At 34.1% G+C, this 19,403-nt stretch overlaps 1 protein-coding gene across 12 annotated transcripts in view; it reads left to right on the top strand.

The window, feature by feature from the left end:
• LOC143223305 (polypyrimidine tract-binding protein 1-like) overlaps window positions 1-19,403 on the top strand; it is a 70,742-nt gene that overhangs the window by 7,746 nt on the left and 43,593 nt on the right. For 2 of the 12 annotated variants that reach the window (XM_076451116.1, XM_076451115.1), the window contains exon 1: window positions 6,231-6,369. The exons of 6 other annotated variants lie outside the window; for them this stretch is intronic. In XM_076451116.1, the coding sequence (XP_076307231.1) occupies window positions 6,349-6,369 (21 nt within the window). In that variant the 5' untranslated portion in view covers window positions 6,231-6,348. Of the gene's footprint in view, window positions 1-6,230; window positions 6,370-16,506; window positions 16,952-19,403 lie in introns of those variants that run through there. 4 more of the 12 variants (XM_076451120.1, XM_076451124.1, XM_076451122.1 and 1 more) reach the window with 4 other exon arrangements.

Here is a 19,403-nt window from a genome sequence, read left to right as displayed (position 1 = left end):
CATACAAGGTGAAAATAATTATACTTCAATTTATTTTCCTAAAGTAGTTAAAATAACTAAGACTGTAGAAAGAAGAATAAAGTAAGGTAGCATATACAAGACTTAGATAACTTAAGACTTTGACATTGGTAGATTTGAATGATGATGGTAGTTTCTGTACTTCATTATAGACAATTTTGCAAAGTTAAATGAGGAGTTAAGAGAAATGTTTGCTGCCTTTATCTTACAACAGAGATGAAACTCATATTTCACTTATTAGGTTAACTGCATCATTTAAAACAGACTATTTTTATGTTAGTACAAAAATTTCCTGAAATTATTTCATCTTTGTCTATATATTATATTTAATTTGTACAATTTACAAAAGTTTCTAATATACTTCTTTTCCTTCTGAATGTGGATCAGTACTGCATCCATTTATTGAATGTTCACCTTGTGGAATAAGCTTTTAGAATAAGAGAAATAAAACATAAAAAGTGAATTGAGCTTAAAAAGCTATTGATATGATATGTTTGTGAAAATAGAAGATAGTCAGAATTTGCATGATTATGAGTAAATCATAATTAAGGTCCATACTTAAGGACCTGAATAGTTGTCTGTCATCACTTTGAAGTGAATCACAGAGTTTAAAGTACTCAATAATCTTTGTGCAGTAGACCTCAAAGAAGACATTTTGATGTTTTATTCAAGGGTGATAATACCCACCTCCACCATGCTAAACTGGTTGATACATCCCTCCCCCCCCCAACAAAAAAATCAGAATTGAATGTCTTTCACACTAACCAGACTAAATTCAATCCACTTAAGCTCATAAGGAATACTCTGGTCATGTGACACATTACATAAAGTAACTCCACAGAAAACATCATTTTCAAATGAATGGTGAAAGATACTAAAAATCTTCAAATCAGAGTGTTGATATGTATTCAATATTCATTTCATGTTTTTCATTGTTTGTGGCATTCATAGTCTGTGTTAAAACACAATATTATAAAGTGCTTATTGCAAGTTTAAGTTTAATGGTGAATCATTTGCATTTCAAGTCACAAGACTAATCATCAAGTGCTTGATTTGCATTAAAACTTTAGGGAAAGAATATTTCATAATGGCTTCGCATGGTAATAACTAGTGTTATGGTTTTGGGTTATCCTTTAATTGCTTTGAACAATGCACTTTAAATATTTACAAAGAATGAGGAATTTTTTTCAGCTGAAGTAGCATTTTTTTTGTTTTTATAAATGTACCAAGAAACACTTCTAAAACTTAAATTGGTTATGGAGTTGAAATATCAAAAAGGGTGAGGTGTGCAGTTATGTTACGTTAGTGCCTAGCTCTTCATATAGTTATAGATTTACATACATAATTATATTAAGTTAGTGCCTAGCTCTTCATATAGTTATAGATTTACATACACAATTATATTAAGTTAGTGCCTAGCTCTTCATATAGTTATAGATTTACATACATAATTATATTAAGTTAGTGCCTAGCTCTTAATGCTTTATTTATAATATAAGAAGTTTTAAAAATTCATTCCTGACCATTTGTAAGTTTAAAAAAGAAAAGAAAGGTTATCTGGTAAATGGTTTGGAAATATTACTTATTAGGTACATTTTAAATTGATCATTTCCTTACTGAGGTGTAGCATTTGGTCAGTCAAAAAGTCAAGTTATAAAAACACTGGCCCAGTTGTGAAGAGTTGAATTTATCTTACTTAATACCTTTCTATGTTAGGTCTTATTTGAATGGCTGTACATGAGATGAGATAAATTTATAAAAGGATTTATCTCATAATCAAAAAGGTAGAATTCACTTCATTTGGTCTTATAATGTGCTTCAATGTGTAAGATTTCTTAGATGGACATCTTTCTAAACATACACTTGTATTTAAAAAGATAAGTTTACCAACAAAACTGTTAATATTCCGTTCACAATTTATTTGTTGTTCATTTTAATTGTATATACCATATAGTAGTATTCTGCCTTAAAAACATTCAAATGTATAACTAGTCAATTTTAAAATTCAACTGTACTGTGTATGCTATAGAAGGGTGTCATTGTGTCAGATATTTCAGTTACAATCAAAACAGTGTACTCCTACTAAAATCTTGATTGTTAACCTAAAAACACTACATTTTACTGCCATAAGAATTCATCCCTCAGTATCATTCAGCCACAAAGTTGTGGAACTTACGGAGTTGGTTGGACTGTGTTCTTCTTGCACAAAAATTGTAAAGCATTCATGTTGGTATACACTTCAGGTAAGTACTGCACCCAGCCACCTTCCAGTGGCGTGTAAATTGTGAACCTTACTTGGCCATATTTATCAACAGAACTTGTAGAAACTGCATAGAAAACAACTTTATAGATGTGAAGAATAAGGTCTTGGATTACATTATGGAAAGGTGAAGAATAAGGTCTTGGATTACATTATGGAAGGGAGTGTGAGTTTTATTCTCTCATATATTATAAAGTGCAATGAGTTCCACCACAATGGTTGGCAATTCAGATTTCACATATTTCAAAGAATTCAAATTTCTGTTCATAATGTTTTAAAAAAGTACTGGACATTTTTGCTTGGGAATTAGCCCAATAAAAAGATCTCTCTGACTACATCTAGTTTGTGAGTCAGATCTTTTTATTGGGCTAATTCATTTTGTGAAAAACAAAATATTTAATTTGTTTGTACTTCTCCATGCTTTGTTTAACTTTTTTAGGTTTCCTTCTTCAGATTTAACTATGGTTTTAGCTCAACTATTTATATCAGTCACATTATACATTTTTTTCCAGATAACCAGAAGAATATACCATTACAGAACAAAATATTTATGAACATTTTGAAATTTTGGTGAGGATATTTCCAATCTGTGTTCCAAATAAAGCAAAAGAAGGGGATTTCATATTTATCTAAATGTATATTTAAATATTAAAGAATTTTTGTATAATGAAATAAAATGCGAACCTTTCAAACTGCAAGCCTATCTTGCAAGTTTTCAACTTTAAAATTTTCTAATTACTACAAATGTATTTTGTTTAAATTTCAAAGTTTTATTATCAAAAATTGAATATAACCAAGAAATCACATAATTCTGAGGGAGAAGGGGGGACTGAACACTTTCTCAAATATATTTTTGACCTATGATATTAAGTATTTTTCCAGTTGTTTGTTCTTTACTTTTTTATGAATACCCTAAATTTTAATATCCCTCACACCTATTTTATAATTTTCAATGCATTTCCATTATTAAATTTTATCCTGTGTGTCGCCAGACTTTAGTAAAAAGTAGACAATTTGGCAGTTGTGGATATTTTACAATATAGGGTGACTGAAAAAGTTAATGATTGCATTGGTTATATTTTTTATTTCCTATGTTTTATACAGTCTCATCTTGCTCTTCACAAATATCTATTCATGTCTGAAAGTGGTCAAACATTATATCCAGTTCTAGAACACATTCCAGGTGATACTGATTTTATGATTTCTGTATTCTTTTCTTGGGAACCACATACGTTCCATGGCTTTGTGCTATACACATTCTTTAACTATACACCACTAGAATCACACATTATTAAATATAGTGAATGGGCAGGCTATTTCAAAGGACTACTTCTTCCAGTTCATCTCCTGGGAAAAATTTTGTCTATATAGTTACAAACAATAGGGGCAAAGTGTGGAGGAGCCCTATAGATTTAAAAATATCCTGACAATCTTGTCAAGGTTGTCTTGTGTATGTGTCTGCACCATATTTAAGATCCCCTGACCAGTGACAGTGTTTTGGTTGAAGAAGAATCGACTCATGACTTCTAGAGCAGTTAATACACATTGACTTTTGGGCTGTCATGTTTGTGTTCATGATTAATGAGTGAGTTTTCAACACTTCAAATGACTCAACTGTGTCAATTCATGTGGCTGCTAACATGGAAAGTTGCCTCATCTATGAATGCACAGATTTTATGAATGTCTGGTTACGTGTTCTGCATGTCTATAGAAAAATGTTGTAACAATCAACACATGCTTCCTTGTCCCAGAGTGTTAAAGCCTGAACAGTCTACAGATAGTAGGGTTACATTCCTGGGTCTTTATTCAGGATTCACATAACTGTCTCATGGACTTTGAACAAATGCTTTCTGTGTTGCAAGAATATTTTCAGGAGACCTTTCCGTTCTTTTATAACCACTGTTTCTTTTGTAATCATCTTCAATGGGCCCATGTCTGATGAACTTATTGTACACTCATTAAACAGTCAACCTGGATGGTTGGTCAGACTTGAAGTATTTATGAAACATCCTTTGAAAGATTGTGAGAGACTGGTGGACCTTCATCCAGGCTGTAGCTTATTTTCTTCTCTAAACTCAACTTTGTTGCCATCATCAAACCTCCATAACAGAAAATCTCATATAATTGTAAACATTGTTTTTTTAAACCATCATGTATGTTTTATCAAATGGTGACGTAACTGAAACGTATCAGGCTGTTGTGATAGACAAAGAGGAATATGAGAAAATGAACCAAAAGAAATTTTTAAAATATTTAAACATTTACACTCCAAAACTTCTCAATAGATTTATTTCAAGTTCATGTTAAAAGGATTTTTAAAATCATTAACTTAAAGTAGTTAAAAGAATATAGAATATTTCATTAAAACATTATCTTCGTTACTTGAATGTTTGTTCAGTGGTTGCTTATTTTGAGATTACAATGGTGCGTAATATAATTTACTGGATGGGATATATTCGTAGAAGGTATCACATTTTATTGAGGGCAAACTTAAGCATTAATTTATTTGTTTAAGAATTGTTTTGTGTGTACGTGTAGAACAATAACTATCTCGTTTCCTTAACTTAATATAGAAGTGACTAGATTGACTTATCTAATAAAATGTGTTTAAAATCAGAAAGAAAAGACAACGCTTTCATTACTAACAATAAAAGAAAAAACAAATTTCTGGTCAGTCCTTAGAGAGAGAAACTACAAATTCAACATTCATTATTAATATCTGTGGATTACACTTAATGTGTTTTTATGAAACTTCTTTGTATGTATATAAATACTATTATACTGTTTCATTTAGATTAGTTAATATTTTTATTTTACGTTGCTTTCAAAATCCATTTTCCCCCGTATCTACTGTGTGGTCTCTATTAGCGTGGCCTCAATTATGTTGTTAGACGAGATGCGTTCTTCAATGTAGACGCACTGTTTGTCATTGGAAGCTTGACCGGGTGTTCATTTTTACGGCACTGTTTTAATACATTTAAGCGTTGGCTGTCTGGCAACTTCAGTTATTTAACTTGTCAGGACACGGACATACCCTACTCTTTTATTGCAAAAAAAAAAAAAAAAAAGGCCTCTCAACAAGTACTAATCAGTAAGGTTTGGTTTCTATATAATAAACATAACCGAAATTATAAATATAGGTAGAAATGTGCATTCCAATATTTTAGTGTATAAGGTCTAGTTTCTGAATAATAAATATAACTGGCGTTAAGTCCAAGTAGAAATGTGTATGGTTGTGGACTGCAGTAAATAACGCAAACCAGGAACACTTACATACAGAAACACATTATGCTAATATGTAAGTAAATTGACAGTCAAGGTTTATAAGCATAATGATTTCGATGGAACATAGTACATGTTTTTAAAGAACGGACCAAATGCTCTGTAGAAACACACAGTATGCCTCCTCTTACCCGAAAAAGAAACAAACACTTTATTATGCTTATAAACCTTTATTTGCTATTTAATATTAGTGAACCAGTAGTATTATGAAAACCTACGAGGAAACGTAGAATAGTTTCTGTGAAACAAACTAGTAGACTGACTTTACCAATAAACAAACGAGTAGACTGACTTTACCAATATCTAGGGAGGAAAATGATAAGCAAGGGTCACTGTTTTAAGTTGTGTTTAAAAAACGTTTCCTGGTATATATCGTGAAACAGTTAAAAGTATCGTATGATTCCATGTGTTGCAATACCATTGGTATTCATACTGTTAGCATTAATTATCTTACTCTAAATGTATTTACAAGTGTCATCACTTTAAGGCGTTGCATATTTGTTATAAATTTATTTGCCAAAATAAACCCATCTAGAAATATTTTTAACACAATCCTTTTAGTTTATGTACACTAGACTTTTCTCAGAGCCTTTACTGTCCGCGGTTCTTACGGACCAGAAAGTCTGGTTTTCTTCAGGAATCCCACCCCCCATGTCAGGTGGCTGAACTTAAGCCAATCAGGTCGTTCGGCCTGTTCATGGGATGCTTGACTTGGTGGTATGTGTGTTGCGTTCTTACCATTGAACGTTGTTTCATGAAGGTTTTGTGTACGTGTACTCATCAGCTTCATGGACTTCGGCATGACAAAGGTAAGCCTTAACTGGCTTTGTTGAAATTATATAAATGTTTGTTTTCTCTGTGTGTGGATGCAAACTATGTGTAGTCTTGTGTTTTCTAACCAAGCCTCTTTCATTCTTTGTCCTAATTACGGAATGTGACTTCCACTGTTAAACCTGTTGCTACTATTTGTGTGTGTGTATGGACGAAACTCCTCTGTCTCGCTACGGGACGTAACGCTGGTATAGGTCAAATCAGTCTAATTTTGGGTACCTACAGAAAATAAACCGCTCGCCATGACCATTAGTTGAGTGTATGTCGCAGACCCAACATACATGTGCTAGTTAACTGTTCCCGTACGTATTTCTTCACTCAGACATGAGGTAGCGTAGTTCCAATATATATATATGTATATTGCTAATCATTCACTCGTTTATTTCTGTGATTAGAATGCTGTAAGTAATCTATCATGATTTACTGGGTTGGATATAAAAATCTTCAAAAAAAGAAAAGTAAAACTGACCCCTGTAACATATCAGCGGCTAACTCAGCATTGTCGTGTGGACATTAAAACCTACATAATTCCAGTTGGTCAACCATTGTTGCTAATACGGATCAGTGATAACCGTTAGAGAACCTTATTTTATATGTATGATATTCTACAAAAGAAAAAAAAAAAAGCACACCATTTATTTATGCCGTGATCAAGTGCTTAAAAGATAGAGACCCTAAATTATAAAGAAAGTGTAAGAATGATACCGAATACTGTTATATGTGTACGTATATACTACAAACAGTGGAAAGTGGAATAGTGTTTTCTCCTGATCAGATTAGTAAAGTTTTCGTACGTTGTGCTGAATTTTGAAAATATAGAATGTCTAATAAAACGTAACATTAGTTTGACTTGCAATACGATAGAGCTTGAATTACTGAATTTAATGTAGATAATAATGATTATCATTCAACTTCGAAAACGTATGATTGATTTACAACGTTTGAGTTAAAACCCAAGGAGAATATATGTTAACCATAATACATTTACTGTACCTAATGCTGACGAAACCAATACAGGGGTTCATTAGACATAGCAGTGGTGGAGATATTATGTTGTGAACCAGATTAAGGAAGCGAATTGTAATTATCATGTTTTATTTTAAGCCCCTTAGAAACCAGTTTAAGTTGTGTTCAACTTCTCGTTAGGAAAGCTATAGAAGGCAAAGGTTAATATGGTCATATTTTATTACACGTAAACGTTTATATTTGTAATGCATGGATAAAAGTATTGCTAGAAATATGGTGCATGCGTTAAAGTGTAAACGACTAGAAAAACGTCAGCAAATATTGACGGTTATATCTGTTCCAGTTCTTTATTATAGCATCATATATATCACTAACTAGAAGGCTTGTGCTATTCCTTCCAATAAAAAAAAAATAAAACAAAGATCGAAAGCAAAATGCCAGTCTAATGTGTAATAGACTCATCATACCTGCTAGGATACCATAAACTGTTGTGGTCGAGATGTCCTTTAAATAGTGAATTACTTGAACTACAGTTGTTTTGGTATGAACTCATACGTTTTATTTATTTATCTTTCTGTGTTACAGATTTTCATGAAGCCTATAATTTTAAAGAATTTTTCTTTTCTATGGACCTTTAGGTTGAACTAACACTGATCATTCATAACTCTTGCCTGAAAATAACTTGTTAACTTTTTACTAATTTACTTCATTATGTTTTATTTTAACTTGCACTTTGTCATTTTTACCCAGAATGCTTCATTCACCAAAAAACGGGCCCGGCATGGCCAAGCGTGTTAAGGCGTTTGACTCGCAATCCGAGGGTCGCGGGTTCGAATCCCGGTCGCACCAAACATACTCGCCCTTTCAGTCATGGGGGCGTTATGTGACAGTCAATCCCATTATTCGTTGGTTAAAGAGTAGCCCAAGAGTTGGCGGTGGGTGGTGATGACTAGCTGCCTTCCTTCTAGTCTTACACTGCTAAATTAGGGACGGCTAGCGCAGATAGCCCTCGAGTAGCTTTGCGCGAAATTCAGAAACAAGCAAGATCATCAAAAACTTGTATATCTGACAAATTATTCAGTTTATAATTTTGTAGAAGTTGTTTTTCATTAGCAATCAAACAAGAGCAATCGGAGAAATTGTATACTCTCGTTCTACCGCTCCTTTTCGAAACCTCAGAAAATTCTTCTCAGATCGATCAACGACCCGGATCTTTTTCCTTTCTTTAGTATACTGAGGAGGCCCAACCTTAATGAATCAATGACGTTTGGTACAAATCGGTCACACATTAGAGTTATTTACCTAAAACCACGAAAGTGCTCCATCTTCCCATTATTAAGAGAAAAGAAAAAAAAAACGCCAAAGCTATATGGATGCGAATTTGGTTCCAGGCGAAATTTGGATAGGACTTTCCTGTCTTGTGTAAAATTTTCGTGTACATCGGTCTATTAGTTTACGAGATGCGTACACAAAAACACGCGGAGGGCGATGGAAGTTATTATATTGCCCTTTCATATTTACAGTGCGTAATGTTTCAACATTCGATCTAAAGGTCTTGGTAGAGCTCCATTTTGAAACTTGCATGATCGCTTGTGTATAAGTATTATCTGATAACAGAAGGAAACTGAAAGTAATTATACATTTTTTTTTGCTACAAATGAAAACAAACAAGTCCTTTAACTCTTTATATGTATTTTCTTTCCAATTTTTTTGTTGTTAGCTTTTTTTTTTTATAGGGGACTGTTGACACTTATGGAACTTGTCACGTTGCTGCCTTAAGCCTATATCTTTCGTGTACTGTGCGTCTCTTGTGCTGGTAATTTGTGCAGGACATCTGTATTACAAGAGCAGTTTGTGTGTAGCAACGGAAACATAATACAAATGATCTCTTGGGAGATAAAATTGAACCTCTGCTATTTTGTTAGGCATAGAAGTGTAGAATAACTGAAATTTAGTATTCATTTTAAATTAACAGCCAGTTCATGAAGAAAGGTATCCATGTTTGTTCGACGTTGAAAATTGATTAGTTGCGCTTTTACGTTTAAATATTTCTTTCCCAATCAACAGTATTTATATTACAACATCAGCTTCCTAATTGTAAATCAACTCCAAGATTAACAATTCTCACACATTTTGGTATCCAACACAGATTTAGTCATATTTTTTATTTCTTATATCACTGTAAATAATTTTTAAACTGAAAATAATATCTTTCTACATTCAAATATACTCTAATCGGTATTAACTTCGTCTAGCGCCCTCTGGTCGTGGATATTTTGCAAAAAAAGTGGTGACTACCTTGGAAGAAATTTGAAGGATGATGTCATTATGGCCAAATTGCATGGCAGATTTTTCTTCGTGCATTTTACTTATCGTATACCAGTTTACTACTTATGTACACATAACAGACTTAACATATGGATTGTTAAAATGTTTCTATGAGTTATCTGATGCATACTAACATTCATAAGTAATTAACTACTCAGAACAGAGTATAGGGTTATTATTGTTTGAACCAATGTTTAACTAGCAGAGACCCGCAAAACATTTACATTCAATTTAGTGTATTTGTTGCGACAGTACTTATTTAAGTACAAGGTTTGTAGGATAATATAAAACTGCTAATCGCGAAAAGCGAAGTTTATAAATAAGGCTACTTGTCTTAGGTCTAAGGTTAATAGTTAATTCTTCAGTAAGCACAGCCTTACGACCTATATTCGAAAATGAGATAAATTAGCATTGTAAACTATGTATTCTTTATTTGCTTTAGTTTAGTTAAGGCTTAACTTTAGCGTACTTAATACTATCAATAAGTAATGTTATGATGTTATTCTTCTACGCCTTAATTATAACCTTTTTTTAGAACTTCCTTAAGCTTTTAAAATGTTTGTACAAAACATCTGCTAAAATATATTTACATCCACCTTTTGTTTACGAAGTGCGCGGACGTTTGGATTTAGATAGTAAGGTGCGTGCATATTTTTAGGACAGACAGAACAGTAATATTATAATTATTTTGGATTTCGGTAGTTGTTGATTAAAAAGCATGTTATGTCCTAGTGATTAATATCAGTTATTTAAGGTTCCTATGTTACACTTTGTAAAGATATTTTTAAGATTGTTATTCTAGGTAATTAATGTTTAGTTTGCCATTATCGTCGCAGTTTTCCAGCTGATTGGTATTAATGTAATACAATTCAATAAAATGATGAATACAACACTATTAAAATTAGGCCCGCGGGATCCAATCGAATATGCTCGCCATTTTAGCAATGGGGTCATTATAATGTGTCCGTTGATTCAAATATTAGTTACTAAAGGGTAGCCCAACAGGCGGATGGTGTTGACTAGTTGCCTTCCAGCTACGTTCTAGTCTGTCACTTCAAGATTAGGGATGGCTATTGCAGATAGTCTTCTCGCAACTTTGCACAAAATTCAAAAACATGTTATAATTACCTTGTGGTTGCGTGTAGAAGGTTCCACATAAAATATTTTAGAGGATGTGGATTTAAATTATTTATTTTAATATCCCGTTAAGTGTGTTGAGGTCAGTATCGTTTTTGTGTTTTAGATTAAAATTTATTGAGTAAGGATATTTTCATATGCTCAGTATTCCAGAAGTTTATCTTCTTGGCTAATTCAAACATATTGTAAGTTAATTTTTACTTTTACGTTGGTTACATCAGATTATCTTCTAGGACAGAGACTCAAACTGTAGCACGCCTACCACTGGTGGAACATGGGCTTAATATTGGTAGTACACGATGTAATTGATATTAAAAAAATCATAATATTTGTAATAATCCCTATATGAACTTTCCACGTACATATACTGCTATTCTCCTCACTTAGACTCGCCAGTAATTTCTTCCCTTAAAATTAAAAAGTGTTACGCGGCCTGAAACGTTTGAGAACCACAGTTCTAGGATAATTTGGACTGACCCTAGGTCCTTTCAAGTTTGTTATTCTGCTAGCCTAATTAGCTGTAAATCAAAGTGTGCAAGTTACAGAGGCTAATTTTCAAGTCAACCTCAAAATCACTGAAATTAATCTAGTGAATGTGACAGTGGAGACTGTTGACAGCGCTGTTTAATTTAGCAGTTTTGGCAAATCTGTGACGGTGACCGACTGAGTTAAATGCGAAGGTCATGAGTCATTGCTTGAGTTTTCATGAGTGATGTCTGCGAATGTCACCCCAAACAGGTTTTCGTTTGCACATCTGTTATATTACTTCTTGTTTATTTAATTTCTATAATCTAATAAAACCTATCGCTATTTACAAAGATGCGAGTATCAAGCAAATACCAATAGCCGATTCTAAGATTTAAAAAAAAAAATCCAGTTTCACTAAAATAAACCCGTGCAGATCGAAATGTTTAGTAGACCATGCTTATAATTTCTCACAATTTACATATCTAATTGAAAAGAATAATTTCGTTTCATTATTGTACCAATGCTAGAACGAAGGTAACTACTTACATCTACCATTTGTGAAAATATATGGAAAAAGGGGGAAATTTCTATATCTATATAGTTTTCTAAAGGTAGCCATTTTGAAGAATATAATTAAACTGGATTTTATGGTTAAACTTTAAAATCGGCCCTCTTAGTATTTGTTGAAGTAGTATTTAACTTCAAAAGGAGTTCTATTGAATTTTAAAAAATCAGTATAATTTCAGCCAATTCAGTGGGTAACTGTTTACAACCTAGATAGTCAGATGACTTCAGGCGAGGCTAAAGTAATGATAAACTATTAAGATGGGTCCTCTCTAAGAAAGAATCCAGGTTACCCTAAAACTTGTCGAAAATTAGTTCTCACCTGATTCATTACAATGAAATTACTTTAATATTACACTTGCAAATAAGACTGGGATCTGTACCTACTACGAACACATTGTTCCAAGAACTGTTTCTAGAATTCAGTTTGAAAACGGTCATCATGTAGTACCTTTATACGTTACGTCATGATGACGTACTAACAGTATATTTGCATATCATGGTTCACGAAACATGCTGAAGTTTATGCAGGATTTACTTGTTTATTAGGACGCGCTTCCTGTGATCTCCACAAGTGCTGTGCTGTTCGGAAAGGTTAGTTCTCTTAATATTGTTTATGAGACAAAGTAAGTTCAGTGAGGGCCGTGTGACAGAAAGATATGGTAAAATAATAAAAGTATTGTTGTTATTGTTTAAGTTTGGGCCCAGCTTTTATTTCAGATTTAATAAGTGTGCTACCGGAAGGATCTACACTAAGACGCACAATTAACATACTTCAAGCCTACATGTAATATCGCAAATGTTGTTATAATTTTAGACAAGGGAAACATTGACTGTTTGTTACGGTTTTCATACGTTTGTATTAGCACACATGCACATTTGTCAAAACAAACTTGCTTTACGTTTCAAGTACATTTTCATTCCTGTTGTCGAAGTAGTGGACATTAATCTAAAAGTGAAAGAGAAATTGTAGCAAACTGTTATCTTATTATTATAGAAGACATACAGGGTTATCTGCAAAGAAGGTGGGTGCCCTGTGGTATCAAAGGCGAGCCGTGCTCGAATCCATATGGTACCACTACATGTTTATAGCATTTTAGGCTGTGGATACGTGATAAGAATGATAGTCAAATTTTTACCTTGGATGATGGCTCTAATAGTGCTGCTCGCTGTCTGCACTAGCTTCTCGCTAAAACTGCAAGGTCACAGAGGGAGAGAACTTGTACTAACTTTTGCATCATTTGTAATACATGAATGGTCCGGCGGTTTTGGCACTCGACTCGTAATCTGACGGTTGCGGGTTCGAATCCCCGTCACACCAAACATGCTCGCCCTTTCAGCCGTGGGGGCATTATAATGTTATGGTCAGTTCTACAATTCGTTGATAAAAGAGTAGCCCCAGAGTTGGCAGTGGGTGGTGCTGACTAGCTGCCTTCCCTCCAGTCTTACACTGCTAAATTAGGGACGGATAGCGCAGATAACCCTCGTGTAGCTTTGCACGAAATTCAAAACAAACCAAACCTAATGCATGATCTATTTAAACATTCCACTAATTATATTAATGTGCTGGTTAACGGAAGTGTACATATCCAACAATTAAATTTGATGGGTCCACAATGTAATAGAGCTAGTCTTTGGAGACTATGTCAAAAATGGTGTATGGAATTTTGTGGCTAAACAGTCTTTTTGATATGATACATCGAATCCAGTAATGGGTAGCGTTTCACTGTGTCAGCTGACTTATTAATAAATATCTAGCATTATTCATTACTGACGAATTACGTGGAATGTGAATGCTGTTTTTCGTTGATGTATGAAAAATGTGGTGGTCGCCCTGTGAGTACAAGTAGGGATAAACATTGACTTTCCAATAAACGCTTGCTGTACATTTGTTGTCATAGCAACGTCTGCCTCCTGGATTCAACTTGTTGCGTCTTGTAATATCGAACAGTTGGTGAAGCATTGGAAGCGTTTTTGGTGCAGTTGTGATGTAGCGGTATTTGCTACGTCATTTGTATACAATCCGATTTTTTTTTCACGTCAAGAATTACAAAGAATGGTATTTATTTTTCTTTAGTATTCTGTTTGATCTAGGTTGGAATTATAGTGTGTGTATATATTATAGTAAAAGTTTTTATGATGAAGGATGTGCGCTGTAAACTCATCTGAGACATTGAATATGGATTAATGTAACGAACCTGCACGTGCATGTCTGACAAATTACTTGTCCTCTGAATCTTGGTGCAAAGTTTTGAACCTCATTTAACTGGCTAAAAGTAAGAGTTGACGTTTATGTAACTGGGTCAGAGGAAAGTAAGTTATTTTACTTCCGTAGAAAGTTTTTCGCTTCATGTTGGAAGGGGCCATGTTGGCTACAGTTGTAAATGATCGCTACACTATTGATAACTGTTTCAGCTGCAGCACTCGAAGATGGCTAGCAAGAGATAAGAGATTCTTTTAACATTCGTTAGTAAGTGTCACAATATTATAGAGTTATACTGAATTGGTTCATGAGTTATAAATCATATAGTGAATAAAGTTCCTTGTGATTTTGCTATCACGATATTGTGGTGCTACTAAGCTTACTATTAGTGTTAATATTAACTGTATTTTTCAGAACTATATGTATAATGTTCTAGCCAGTTACAATCCTCGCTGCGGAAGGTTGTTAAACTACAGGATCATTTACCCGTAAATCATGTACAGCAAAAACTTGTTTCCAGTGGTCGTTACACCTCGAAATCATGGGTATTAAGCAACTCTGGATAGCCGAGCCAACGGGCGTTGCTGGTGGCGTGTGTTTGTTCAAAATGTGTGTATACAAGGCCGGATGCATGTAATATATACATACCATGTTTGTAAATATTTCTGTGCAAATAAAAATTTTCCTCTCTTACGTACAAAGAAAAAAACGCGGTTTTGTATTAGGATGTCCTCCTACATTGTGTCTGTAGACATGTGAAGCATTTTGTTATCGGACTTGAATATTACAATAATACTGGTGATGAGACACAAGTCTAACCCCATCCCCATTCCTTGTTAAGTGTTGCTGTTTCATCATTTGTTTGTTTAGAGTTAAGCACAAAGCTACACAATGGGCTGTCTGTGCTCTGCCCACCACGGGTATCGAAACCCGGTTTTTAGTGTGTAAGTCCGCAGGCATACCACTGTGCCACTGGGCGGCCTGTTTCATTGTATCCCATTTTCAGTTTTAGCCCTTTCGTCATTGCGTTAAAACAACTTAGTGACATAAATTGCTTAGGCAAATATAATTTTTTTTTTAAACCTGGAGGCCCGGCATGGTCAGGTTGGTTAAGGCGTTCGACTCGTAATCTGAGGGTCGCGGGTTCGAATCCCCGTCACACCAAACATGCTCGCCCTTTCAGGCGTGGGGACGTTATAATGTGACGGTCAATCCCACTTTTCGTTGGTAAAAAAATAGCCCAAGAGTTGGTGGTGGGTGGTAATGACTAGTTGTATTCCCTCTAGTCTTACACTGCTAAATTAGATATGGCTATCGCAGATAGCCCTCGAGTAGCATTGCGTGAAATTGAAAAAACAAACAACAACTGGAAAGTAATGCTACAGTACCTAGGAGAAAACAGTATTCTCACAATAATAGCTTCATACTGGATCGTTTTCAGGATTGATCTGTGTGTTTCATAGAATGATATTATTAATTTGTGGATCTTCGGTTGACTTAATTCTCTTATGTTTGATGTAAATGATGATTCAACCAAAGGTTCTAGTTGGTTGAGTTCTTTGCCTGTGTGGTTCTAAATATAAAATACCAGTTATTTTCCTTGTTCTTTGCTAATATGGTCCTTGTGTAATCCAAGCGTTATTGACTAAGAGCCTGCTTGAAGTAGTTGGACTTGTTTAAACTAAGGACATTTGTAAGATCGATAGCATATATTAAAAACTAAAACAAATGTAAAACATTAAAAAAATTATAGTTTTTTTTTTTTTTTTCTCTGAAGATCAATTTGATAATTTACCGTAACCAAAGACGAGAAGATGGTGGTGTTTTTCATCTTGTCTATATTTAGAAGTAATTACCTTGCTTTTGATTATGACAAATTCGAGTGACTTGTTTCACAGAAGTAATGTTCGTCTTAATATAGAACAGACTTATAGTTAGGTAATAGTAAGAAGTTTTTAATACATACAGAAACGATAGCTATAAGAAAACAAAAACGTCCGCAATATAACATTTAAACTTTTACCTCTGTGGAAGAAGTTTATTGAAAAACATTTAATACAAAACGACAAGGAACATAGAGCTTATGTATTTTTTGTTAGACATACGTACTTACATATTATGTATTTGATTTCCAGTAATATTTTAATCAACTGAAAACTGGATAAAACGTCATCACGAACACATCATTTGAAAAGTATTCTAGAGCTATGAGGTTAGGTCGTGAAGTGACTTGTTTTTAGCATTGTCATATCAGTTTTATGTGTTTTATTTATCATGTTGCCAAGAATGAAGTGTCATTAATGCCTAAATTGATGTAAATATTAAGTACTGTAATATTAATCACAGTTTATTAGAATAGTGCTTTAAGTCCCGCGACCTCTTTCGTTGTTGTGCCTTACTGGTGTAATATCCGTGACGTAGCACTTGTACTTGACTTAATATACATTGCATGCTTGTGTGGAAGAGGACTAGTCAGGGTTTTACACCGTACGTCTTAACAAACCTTTTACTGTGTTCATGGGCGTCGCTTCGACAGACCATGTGTAAGTAGAATAATTATACAGGATCTACGTGTGACCTAATGGTTAGTGCACTGGGCTGATCGAAGGTTCGAGCGAGAAGTAATGCAAGTTAGCATGCTTCACTCTCTAAACTTTAGGCACGTTATAAAAGTAACAGTCAATCTTGTTGTTCAGTTCAAAGAATCGGACACCACCCTAATGGTGGTGTGTGATGCTGATTGGTTTCCTTCTCTCTGATCAGCAGTTCAAAATTAAGGATGGTTCTATTTGGATCCTTTGTCATACAGCCGGGCGTCGCTGCATTTGAAAAAGCTAACCCAAAACCACACGAAACCACCTTGGAGCTGCTTTGGGGTACTTAACAGGCTGCAGGTATGTGGTCAAGGAGGATTGCTATGACTCCACTTTCTTTGACCATCTCGTTTCATGAAAATAGCCGTTCATTTTTAAATTGTGCCTGCGAGCTTATGAGTTGTTATCAACTTTTCGTTTATTTTCTTCGTAATGACACCAGCAAATATCCCCAGTTTCTTTGCAATGACTGTTTGTATGGATATGAATAGCTTGATTAAGTTATGGTTTTGGAATAATGTTGCATTTTATAGCTTTTATGGAGAACGTTAAAGTTACCATAATCAGTATTTTGTGTCACTTTGTACATTTAAGATCGTGCTTTATGAATATATATATTTTCTAAAATGACTATCCTATAAATTTATCTGTGATTACATAACTGTGTGTAGGTATGAATTTTTCTTGAATGCTATGTCTTCTGTAACAAGACCGTAAGTCTAATATTATATTAGCATATACGCATTGTTCTTGTAAGCTGCTACCTATCAATGTATTAGTGTATACGTGTCGTGTATGAATATAATTACGATAGATTAATTAGAAGTGTTAAAAGTATCGTGTGTTGTTATACGCGATACGAGATGGCGCCACCAGCCTACATGTCTAATGAAGACAATTTTGTGTTAATGATTAATGAGAGTAGGTTTGTTAACTATAGTGAACTAACCCAATATATTTCAGAACTGTCGTCTTTGGTATAATTTTAAATGAAGAAACCAAATAAAAAATTCAGGGTGTGACCCTTTTTTTTTCAGGTATTTGAAGTAGGTTCGTTTGCCTGAAGTCTTTGTAAAATGCATTGTGTTTAGCACTAGAAAGAGAAACAACCTTTGTTTCATCACTTCCTCCTCATCGTGGCAGCCTTGTTTTGCTAAGTATGTACAAAGAGAAAATGTGTCGTTGTTAATAAATTTTGGTTTAACTTCGATGACACGTATAGTTTGTGGAACAGGATTTAATTTTGTCATGGGTGATTGTGTGGCTAAAGTTTTGTTATAAATAATGACGTAAGCTTTAAAGAAACAGAACCACTCTTCGTATGTGCAATAATGTTGATACGGCAGACTGAATGTTTCCAGTTGCATATACTTCGTTAACCTTGGATCCTACATGGTTGCTCGGCGACGTATGACCGTAATTTTCTACTGCAATAGACTAGTAAATTGGCGACATCCTGTCTGGGTGATATTAACCTTTCATGTGTTTAGGGAATTCACTGAAATAGGCAGTTTAAAGGGACTGCATTGTAAGTGGTTGTAATGTGAAAAGATGGGTAGGAAAGTACATTGATAGGAAACGTTTGTAAAATGAGATTCCACATTATGAACTTTTTAGCTGAAAGAAAATAAGTTAGCACGTTACTGCTGTGGTACTACATGTGATTCGCAAGACATTATACTAAAGTGATCAAGTATCATATGTGATACATTTATTTAAAATGTAGCTGGTGCTTGCGAACATAACAGGAACTGGTTGTTTAATTCAACACATGTCATCACAAGAAAGCTTCATTGGAACATCACATGTAACGCTTAATACGCACGTGAATGATAATAGGTCCATATTTTCATTACTTTTTATTCATTTTTTTAATTCTCTGCTTGTATTTACTTAAATAAGTAGTAACAAACGGATACCCATAGAAACACCGCTAAATGATCTAAAACAGGGAAGAGGTTAAGTACTGAGACTTATTTTACTCAATGTTTATCTGCCATGGTTTACTTTATGGGATTCTTTCTGAAAGGCAGTGCTTCTGTATAGCCTCTGCCATGCCAACCAGTCAAGTTGCTTTAGCGAGACTGTTCAAATTACAAGCAACAATAGATGTATACATACAGCGAAAGCTAGTGCTTCATATATTGGCTCCTCCGATGTTTATAGAACAAAGCTGCTGAAAACTTGGTTGGAATGTGTTCCATTTAACATGAGAGGCTTTATTACTTTTGATATTAAAGATGCATGTACATATGGGAAGGACAATGATATCATATAGCCGGGGCTATTGTTACTATGTATACTAGTATGTGTGTATTTATGGCTCTCCCACAGAATAAACAGAGGATCCGTCCTTATACATACGTTCATAAGCGTTTCAATATTATGTATGGATCAATGAGTAAACTTTCATACTAGATGTTCTCGTTACACTGAAATAAAACTTCATGCTTCTGTGTATACGTTTGTGTTTTGCTTTATTATTAAGTTATATTTTCTGAAAAATAAATCGATTTATTTTGTTATTATTTTTCAGTTTTTATAAGCACTAGTTTGGATTTTTAAATAAACGTAGTTTGCTTTATTTCTTAGGTAGCTGTGTACAAGTTAAAAGAGTACTGCAAATACCAATATTGCCAGAGGGAGCACATGGTTTACACAATAAAACTAGTATAAACTAACATCTCACTAACTTGAAGATTCTCAGCATGTAACTGGAGTTAGTGCTAGATTTGACTGGAACCCCTCTACC

The sequence above is a fragment of the Tachypleus tridentatus genome, chromosome 8 (assembly GCF_004210375.1).
Source record: "Tachypleus tridentatus isolate NWPU-2018 chromosome 8, ASM421037v1, whole genome shotgun sequence".
NCBI classification, from domain to species: Eukaryota; Metazoa; Arthropoda; class Merostomata; order Xiphosura; family Limulidae; genus Tachypleus; species Tachypleus tridentatus.
This window is presented reverse-complemented; position numbering and strand designations above follow the sequence as displayed.